At 34.5% G+C, this 10807-nt stretch overlaps 1 protein-coding gene across 1 annotated transcript; it reads right to left on the bottom strand.

The window, feature by feature from the left end:
• Positions 1 to 246: 246 nt before the first annotated feature.
• LOC142505366 (putative polygalacturonase) lies at positions 247 to 5226 on the bottom strand. Its single transcript, XM_075618329.1, has 5 exons — positions 4471 to 5226; positions 2234 to 2354; positions 1820 to 2068; positions 1309 to 1462; positions 247 to 948 (listed from the first exon to the last, which is right to left on the bottom strand). The coding sequence occupies exons 1-5, from the start codon at positions 4942 to 4944 to the stop codon at positions 423 to 425; spliced, it is 1524 nt and encodes a 507-aa protein (XP_075474444.1). The 5' UTR covers positions 4945 to 5226; the 3' UTR covers positions 247 to 422.
• Between the last annotated feature and the right edge of the window lie 5581 nt (positions 5227 to 10807).

Below are 10807 nucleotides of genomic sequence, written 5' to 3'. Positions count from 1 at the left end.
ATTTAAATCATAAACCTAATTTATTATTTTAAAATAAAAAACATACCTTCAAAATAAATATTTTTAAAAATAAATAGATGTGATTAATTGTTTTAAACACACTTAATTAAACGTTTTAATTACATTTAATTCGGTTAAACTACAGTTTAACCACTTTTTTCTCCGAAACGAGACGTTTTTTTCGAGCTTCAAGTTTAAGCTCCGTTTTAGCATACTTTTTAGAACACTGCACAAAACCAACTAATAAAACCAATATGCCTAACAGCTTTGTAACCGGGACTCAATACAGCAGATGCATCAGCTGAAAAGGATCATTTATGTACAAGAATTGAACTCGGATGAAATACCTTTAAAAATGGCTTACAAGACACATTTTTGCCCGATTCATTGGAAATTTGGGAAAAATCAGAACAGCATCTATATCAAAAACTATAATCAATATCTGATACATTTTGAGATACCGATTCTTTAACCAAGTGTCCTTGTTCGTCGTACAGATCGAGATTTTCGCAGGGAGAAGGAAAAACCGTCCCGATGACACGGCCTTGAACGAAAGCACACTGGAACACGTGTTTCTTTTTGTATGTTAACCCTACTGACATATCCTGAAACATAACATTTCTTACAGGAATCTCTTCACTTCCTTGTATACGGACAGGCACACGTACACCTTCTCCATGTATTGAGGTGTAACTAATGTCTTCTAGTATGGGGACGGCCTTAGGATCAAATCCCATGTCTGGATGTTCGTTATAGTCTGTCTTGATGACGATACCAACACGAAGGTCATCAAATGTAATATTTCGATATGTTATTTGTCGAACATATCCCCCTCTTCCAGGGGCTGTCTTGATTCGGACACCACGCCTTGAGTTCCATATGTGGATGTTTTCCATAGTGATGTTTGATACACCACCAGACATCTCGCTGCCTATCGATATGCCGGCACTGTTAGGAGCAAATGTATCTCTCGTTATGGGCAAATTTGGATGCATAAACATTTAGCTTCAAATATAAAGAACAAACATGGTATATTTAAACTATTTCTTCAACAAGAACGTAGATGCATTCTTCTTTTGCACATGATATTTGTATAACATTTCCTACAAAACACCTCCATCAAATGGGCCATATGTGAAGACATGGGCACCAAAAAATTTACGCAACTATGCAAGGGAAAGGACCATGAGTAATTGAGTACTAACCTCGCATGATATAATGATACGCATAAACAAGATTTTTGTGGATTTTTACATAATCTTTTTTAAAAAATATTTGGAATGGGAGTGAGCAATGGTATTTTCTCACCTGACATTGGAGCGAACAATGAGGTTTCGTATGAGTATATTTGTCGAAGGGCGTCCATACGCAGTCCCATATTGATCCCAACCACTTTTTATGGCAATGCCATCATCTCCTACGCTTATGTAACAGTCCTCAATCACCATATCTTCACATGAATCTGATTATCCCGTTCAGATGAACCAAAAGATATATCATCAAAGGTAAAGCTTACACACCAACATATCATCAATGGTCATGTAGAAACATCATTTACGCCTCAATTATCATAAAATCTGAATTTGTCATCCAACATAAGGTTGTCACTCTATGATCTAATGTTAGAAGTATAACTGATATTAACAGTATAATTCAAATTTTGTAAACCATGCAATAGCCAAAATACCATGTTTTGATTGTTGTACCATATAGGCAGCAAACATGACAGTAGGGGAAATTATTTATTTCCAACAGTAAGAAGAAGCAACATTGCTCATCCATTGATCCGGTACCATACAATATACAAGAAGAAACTTACCAGGATCTATGCCATCGGTATTTGGAGCTCCTGAAATAGGAGCCAGGATGGTCAAATTTTTTATGGTCACATTCTTGCAATCGTATGGATGAAGTGTCCAAAAGGGAGAATCCTGTAAAGTTATGTTAGATATCAGTATGTTGCTAGACCACATAATCTGTACAAGTGGTCCTCTGGTGTGGTTAAGAAGCTTTTGCCGGTATTTCTTCCACCACATTTGACCTTGACCATTAATGGTGCCGTTATGTCCTGTTGCAATCCGACATGCCAGCATTCAGAAAAAAAGGTATGCTTTATGTATATTAGAATAGAATTTTGCTCCATTTTAACCTAGTTTGACCTCATCTATCTATACCCCTAATCTTACAACTATTTAGACTTGGACTTGAACAAGAATTCCATCTAAATGCTGACCTGTAATTACAATATCTTTGAGATTTTGGCCATGAATTAAGCTTCCATATCTTGGTCCAGCATGTTCTCGCCCATATCCATATGAAGGCAATGGGGGCATGAGAGGCCAATACTTCTCATCCTACAAATATTGTAATGAAAGTGAAAAGCCAAGAACAGCATCATGTGTGAGATAAATAACATGTTGAGACTTACATGGCTCTAGCAATTCTCGGGCAAAGATCCAAAAGCATGATTAAATTTAAAAAATGCTATGAAATCATGTCAAAAGTGGTATAACAATATTTATCTCCAAGAATGCAGTGATGATATGTAGAAATTTAGTCATGGAAGTCCAACAGAAAATGAACACCAACTATTGAGAACCAAATGCAACAATATAAAATTAAGATACTTATATGGTCCAGAGTTATGAATCAATTTATGGTGCGATTTGTCGGTTCTTTGAGGGATTTGATGTTGCTTCCTTTGTGAGTCTTGCAACTTCTCAACCCACTTTCAAGAAGGGAATTTAATTCTCGTTGGAGAGAGAACCTCACTATCTCTTTTTACACTTTTAATTTGAGAATTGAATGATGATTTTATGGCAGCATTATTGACTCGAGATGAACTTTAAATCTTTCAAAAGACTTCCAGGACTTCTTTCCAACTTTTTAGGACATACTCTGACGAAGTTGGACACTGATTTTAGGAATAAGATGAAAACAAACTGAAAATAAAACTTGATAGCCACTCGAGACCTATCACTTCATACCGTGGTTATCATATATACTGTGTGATTCAAACTAAGAAATAAATCGCTTGAATCGTTAATATCATCTAGACAGCAAAATTTTGTGAAAACATGTTACATGATCCTCCATCTATAATATAGCATTGAAGCAAAACATAATTATATTAAATTAACAATTCTTGAACTAATTCATGCTTTTCAAGCTTACTTATTTACGGTTTGAAGCAGTCCGTACCTTTGAACTACAAAAACAACAAATTAATATCATTTAAAAATGCTCAGATGTGAACACAAGTTTCGTTTGAAGCATTTGGAGTGCCTTCTCACCGAAAATAAGGGCCATTGAAATAGTTTACAAAACAAAGTCACCAATTTATACTGATAGAAAATAAGGATAAGCATAATTTTTTCTAATATTCTAGTGGCTTCGATTTAGAGGATAGTTGAGATGGCTTACAGATACAAGAGGTGCTTATTATAATCACCTTGCTTACAGGCTCGCTTAGATTTATCAGATTTCTTATGAAACTAACAATGTAACTAAAGGTATCTCATGCCGATGAATTGTCATTAGAAATTGCTATAATTTCGGATGCATTAGCTAATGGAATTGCGTAATGAAGTTCTTTATGCTTCACATGTTTCTTCCAACACACTGCTTATCAAGAACATTTTCCTTCAAAAGTTTTCTACCTTCAATCTACAGCAGATTCTAGGAAGAGTGGCAACACGTGGACGGAGGAACAACTAAGTGACATGTGGAACAATAAAATCAAGAAAGCATTCATATTCTTGATTATGGATGTCAGCTAGAAAAATCCACACTGCATCCCTCCCCAACTCTAACCAAGTCATATCATGTTGCACACTGGTGCAAGGTGAGGATAAGGAATCGAGGGGATAAGATTCCATAATTTCAACTGATATCCCCACAAAGGTTGAGGCTAAATATTATATTTTGGCGTATTCATGAGCACTTAATAACGTAAATGAAACAAAGGTTCCTCTGAGGTATATAAAAGTAAGAACGCCCATAGTTACAAACTCAAACCAGAAAATCCATATGAGTTGCCGAAGTAAACTATATTTAATTCCCACAACAGCGGGGGGAAACCCATTTGAGCTCATGATGTCTACAATCTACATGAAGATTTACATTCCCCGATTGTTTAATAAGCCTTGCTCAACTAAAATAGACAAGTGCAAAAGAGAACCGATCAATAGATACAACAATAACTGCTTGAAGACATAAAATGCTATTACCAATGTAATCCGCCAAATGGATCCACTATCTAATATTCGTTCGTAATCAATTCACTAGAAATATTATTCCCTTGGTAAGAGCATAAAAGATCATAACTTTTAGTTTTTGATACTCAAATAAGCTTAAACCAATCATATATCAATAACGAAATTCAAGATAAAAAATATCAAATCCAAACCAAAAAAAGTTCAAATATTTAGAACGAAAAATGATGAGTCCAATCATTAAAGAAGAACTCACATCAATCCCGAGAATAACAGCACCCTCAGCAAGGAAAAGAGTCATATGACTCGTGAGATTAAACGGCGCGGTGAGCCAATTTCCCGGCGGCACATTGAGCTGACCACCACCCTTTCCACGAAGCTTCGAAATTGCCGTCACGGCCCTCTCAAACGCCTCCGTGTTAAGAGTGACACCATCCCCCACACCACCAAAATCTGTCAAGTTAAAAGCCACCCGCCGGAGCGTCGGGAACTCCCGCGACGGAAACGCCCGTCTAAAAATCGGGAATCCTCCATAGGTAGCGTCGAACTGCCAGTAAAACACAGTGGATAAGAATACAACCGAGAGGATTGCGAAGAAAGTCTTGTGGGTCGAACACATATTGCTGGAGAAGGAAATCGGAATCCAGCGGCGGCACCGGGGGTAGTTGGTGGGAGACGACGGGGCCCACCAACATGACGGACTCGCCGAGGGAGTTATCGTCTCCAGCATCGAATAACGCGATATTTTCCAATTGGGTCGTTAGATTTTCAGAGATTTAGGTGGATGGGGTGCAGCATATGACTGATTTGGAACAAGAACGCCGTTTTTCAAGGGATTGAGAAAGTATTCTTGATGGGAAATCGATTAGAAGGTAAAGGGTATTGATCAGTACAGATCGAAATTCGAAAACAGAGAGAGGTGGAGTCGATTGCAAGGGAAGCGAGCGACGATTCAGATTGCGGGAAGTGGAGTCGCGTAGGGGTTTGAAAATTGTAGTGATTCTGACTTGAGAAAGGGTCAATTTTATTATTTCATATATTTTTTTGGGGAGCAATTTTATGTGTACCTTTAACAATGGACTATTTCATGCCTATAATTTCAGTTAAAATTTAAAACTTGTTATAGATGAAGTATTATATATGATCATGAGATAAGATTTATTATTTATCATATTTATTTTATTGAGTTATATTTTATTTTAGATTAATGATGAATGCTTAGCAGATGGTGATACAACACATGCCATTTTTCAAAATAAAAAATATTTTTTGGAGTTAACATTAGCTGAAAATAATGTTGCAACAATATCGGATGCATAGAAATTTATTGAAGACTATGGAAAGACAAAAATCTTTTTATCAAATGATACAAGCTTATATATTGAAAATGCTCTATATGATAGCAAATCTGGTAGAAATTTGCTTAGCTAACAATGATGCACAAAATAATAATTAACTCACATGGACACCCTTTAAAGAACCAGAAGATTTTTTTACACAATGATTATCTATGTGTACTATTTCGATATTTCATGGTATTGATTGATGACGTACTAGATGATCACATGTTAGTTTACTTTCAACTCGAAATATAGCTTTTGCTAGATTACTTGCTTAAATTACGAGCTCAATTCCCAATTCATTCAATCAAGACAATTCGTCCTGATAATGCTGCTGAATTTAAATCGTAGACATTTAACGACTATTGTATGTCGATAGAGATTTTAGTTGATCATTTGGTTGTCCAAGTTCATACACAAAATGGCTTAGCGGAGTCATTTATTAAGAATTTGCAATTAATTGCTAGATCATTACTGATGAGAACAAAACTTTCATCATCTGCGTGGGGTTATGTCATAAGACATGCTGCATCATTGATTTGTATAAGGCCAACTAATTATCACCACTACTCACCCTTACAACTTGCTTATGGTCGAGAACTTGATATTTCTCATCTTCGAGTATTTAGTTGTGCAGTACAAGTCCATCTCTCACCTACACAACGAGCCAAAATGGGTCCACAATGTAGACTTGAGATTTATGTGAGATATGATTCACCGTCTATTATTAGATATTTAGAACCTTTAACATGAAACTTGTTTATTGTGAGATTTGCATATTGCAACTTCGATGAGTTGGAATTTCCAAATCTAGGGGAAATAAAGTTGTATCCCGAAGAACAACAAAAAGTTTGTTGAAATGAAAAAATATTATCTCATTATGATCTTCGAAATAATCAATGTAAGCAAGAAGTTGAAAGAATCATTCACTTGCAAATAATTTACCCGATGTTTTTGTTAATACAAAGAATGTGACAAAGTCACATATTCCCTGTAAAAATTGATGTTTCCATAGGACCAACTACTATTTAACCTGAAAATAAATCTAAAATATGCCAGAAACGTGGTCGACCAATTGGTTTTAAAGATATTGTACCTCGAAAAACGAAGCTACAAGAGAAAGAAAATTCAAAAGTTTGAAAGAAGCAATCTTGGATGATATAGTAAGAAAAATCAATTAACCAAACTTGGATAATATTATTCCCGGAGAATCAAATCCAGAGAAATCAATTAACCAAACTTGGATAATATTATTCCCGGATAATCAAATCCTTAAGAAAATAATGACATTTCAACAAATTATATATCATCTCGAAAATAGTGGGATCAAAATAACACAATTGTTGACAATGTCTTCGTCCTAAATATTGCCCTTAACATCATACATAATGAAGAACCAAAACCACAATCTATTAAGGATTGTCAACAAAGAGATGATCGGTCAAAATGGAAGGAGGCCATACAGACCGAATTAGACTCACTAGAAAACATGAAGTATTTGAACCTGCAGTTCAAACACCTAAAAAAGTAATCTCATCAGGATACAAATGAGTTTTTGTACGAAAGATGAATGAAAATGATGAAATTGTAAGACACAAGACCCGACTCATAGCCCAAGGTTTCTAGCAGAGACCTGTAATTGATTATGAGGAAATATATTCACCTATGATGGATGTCACTATGTTTTGATTCCTAATCAGTTTAGCAATATCATAAAGTCTTGATATACGACTTATGGATGTGACAGTATATGTTGATGATCTAAATCTTGTTGGCACTCTTTTAGAGATTATTAAAACTGCCAATTACTTGAAAAATGAGTTTGAGATGAAAGATTTAGAAAAGACAAAATTTTGTCTTGGATTGCAAATTGAACATTTACAAGAGATAATATTTGTTCATCAATCATTATATATAAAAAATATAAAAGCGTTTTTATATGGATAAGGTATACCCATTAGTAGCATCAATGTTTGTTCGATCACTTGATGCTAACAAAGATCCTTTTCGACCACTTGAAAATGGAGAGAAAATCATTGGTTCAGAAATACCATATCTAAGTGCGATTGGAGCATTATCGTATCTCGCAAATTGTACTCTCTCATATATAACAATTTCTGATAATATTTTAACAAGATATAACTCATGTCCAACCCGAAGAAATCGGAATGATGTAAAACACATATTTTGTTAGGTTCATGGTACAACTGATATGCAATTATTTTATTCGACAAAATCAAAACCTTCTTTAGTTGGATATTGGTGTGCTGTCGTTGACCACCAAATTAATTCCTACTCTTTTAAATAAAAACGAGTGTAATGGTGAGTAGGGTCGAATCCACAGGGAACGGTAGATTTATTTCTTTTGATACTAAAAATAAAAAGAGGGGATTTGTTTTGATAATTACTAAATAAAATAATCTAAACTAAAATTACCAAGCAAGAAAGAATATTGAATCTAGAATTGAAAATTAATCGACGAGAATAAATTAAAGAATTTAATATGAGAAAAATACTGATTCAAGGGGATTCTACTATTTAATTATCTCACCGTTCATCGGTTAGCAATCATTTATTCAAGTTGTTTCAAGCAATTAACCTTAGAATAATAGGGATAGCCGCTAAAATTCTTGTGTTTTTCTAAATTAATTGACCAAACCCAGCATCCAGTCAAAACTTACCAATAATCAACTGGGCACGATAGCGTTCCATATTAATTAAAGATAGCATTTTAGTTTCGTGAAAACAGTTAATCTAAAGTCTAACAACCGAGATAGCTGCAATTGAAAGATCTAGTTCCGTCGATTTATTAAGATTACACCTGTTATGATAGCACAACACATCTACCCTATCGCTACTCACGTACCAATCGTTCATGACAATTACGGATCACTGAATTCATGGTTAGCATTAGAAAATCATACATCAAATTAAATTGTCAGATTAATTGACGTATAACATCATATAATTAAATCATAAATCAACGAATACTTGGGCGAACAAGAATAATAAATTAAATTGCAAAAAACCTCACAGTGATAAAATTAAACAGTAGACTATCCCTTGAATCAGGCTAAGAAAATTAGCCTAACATAGTTTGATTTACAATCTCCATAAAAATAAATAAATAAAATGAAGTACTAGAGTTGTTGGAGAAAATTGTGAGAAAATCTTCCCGCCTCCTTTTCTTTCTTCTGTTACGTGAGATTGTGTTGATTGGTGAATGAATTCCTTCTTGCCGCCTCTGTTGATCTTTCACGTGAACAGAGTATGATTTGGGTCCAAAAAATAAATATAAAAAGCCCACTATCTCTTAATTAACCCTAAACATAAAATATAAAATAATAGATACTATTTTATTTAGATTTCCCCTTCTTGCAATTTTTGGCAGCTGAAGTATCGTCATAAGGCGTGACCACGCCTTATTCCAGGACTTCTTCTGGTTTGGTCATTCACTTTCAACTCTATCTTGGAAACTTCAAATGTGATAAACATCACCTTTTTAGCTCAAATTTGCTCCAAGACCGTAAAAGTTCCTCATACAATAAAATTACACAAAAATGTGTCAATTAAACATATCGGAGGTTAAAATAACGGGAAATATGAAAATAAAATATTAACTATTACTAGCCTATCAAAATCTCCCACACCTAAACGATGCTTGTCCTCAAGCATAAAATAGATCAACTCATTATCTCAATTTTCGTCCTCCTTCCACTTCCTCAACTTATCCAAAACATTTTTGATGCAAGAAGACATTTTAATTTCAGAGCACCTCAAAAATTAACATCATGAACAATCACTGCAATCAGAATGTGTAGAAATTAAAATGCATGGGATTTAACAACCTCTCACAAGATTCGCTCATTTCGCTCATTAGTGTCTAGGATATATATCAACAAACTCTCATGTCAAATGCATTGAAATTTTTTACCATAGGCTTGCAAATATATCACATCCTCCCACTAAATGAATGAATTAAAATACACAAACAAAAAAGGGCTATAAATGGGTTGTAATGTGGCTAGGGGTAAGGTAGGATAAAAGAAAACAATGAGCTATAGAATTAGAGAAATCATATGCACTTTTCACAAAAACAATTGCATTCAAATAATAACATCTTCAACCTCGTAATAACATCAAGAGCAAATTTTTTTTTTCTCGGCTCTTTTTTTTCTTTCTCACTTCGTCTACTTCTCTTCTTTTTTCCATATTTTTTTTGTTTGTTTTTTGGTGTTTTTTTTTTGTAGACGGTGACTATAAGGATTTGAGATTGACTAAATCCCAACAATTCACACTATTTTGGATTGAGTGATGCTATTTGTGAAAAGTTTACATGATTCTCCAATTCAAGGTTAAAAAAAAAAGGGGGATAACCAACAAAAAGGATTTATCACGGCTTGTAATGTGGTTATTTTTTATTCAAAGTAAAAGGCTGAGGCTCAAACTTGGTTCACTAGGGGTCTATGAATCAGGGTAGGCTCAAAGAACGGCTTAGATGATGCGAAAGAAAATGGTTTAAACCTAATGCCCTTATCATTTTGTCTATGCACCTAATCCACCATAAAGTGTTGACAAAGACATGTATAACAATGCAAGTTCTAGAAAAATTAACAATGCAATGACAACACACAATCAAAGAAAATGGAGCATGATATCATGATTGCTCATAGGCTCAAAGCTCACCAAAGAAAAAATATAGCAATTGTGTTAAATCCCACACACTTGTCCTCTCTAACTATCATCAAGAGCAACTTATTCATAATGCAAAAATGAGAATGCAAAAACAATATGCACGCAAAGAAAACATCATTTTTTTTAATTCGCATCGGAGGCAATCAGGATTCAGAAGAAAGAGATAACAAATGAACTAGGTGCTTGGAACTAACAACGTCACTATTTTTTAAATTTTTTTTTTCAAAATGCAGAAAAATTAAATCAAAATACTGAAGATCAAATAAAATAAAAAAATCAAAAATCCCACAGTCAAGTCAAACTTCTCACAGCACATCAAAAACTCCCACACCTAAACTTGACATTGTCCTCAATGACAAAAATTAGATGCTCAACTAAAACGATAAAATAGTATGAAGTTAGAGAACTCCCCTGAAAAATGTTGAGCATCGTAAAGAAACATCATCTATTGCTGCGGAGGGGGAAACGGTGGTTCGAATCCCATGTGTCTGTAAAATGCCAACTGATTCAGTTCCATTCTAGTCAACCGTTGCTGGAGCTCATCCACTTCCACGTCGA

Source organism: Primulina tabacum, chromosome 10, assembly GCF_025594145.1.
Source record: "Primulina tabacum isolate GXHZ01 chromosome 10, ASM2559414v2, whole genome shotgun sequence".
NCBI classification, from domain to species: Eukaryota; Viridiplantae; Streptophyta; class Magnoliopsida; order Lamiales; family Gesneriaceae; genus Primulina; species Primulina tabacum.
This window is presented reverse-complemented; position numbering and strand designations above follow the sequence as displayed.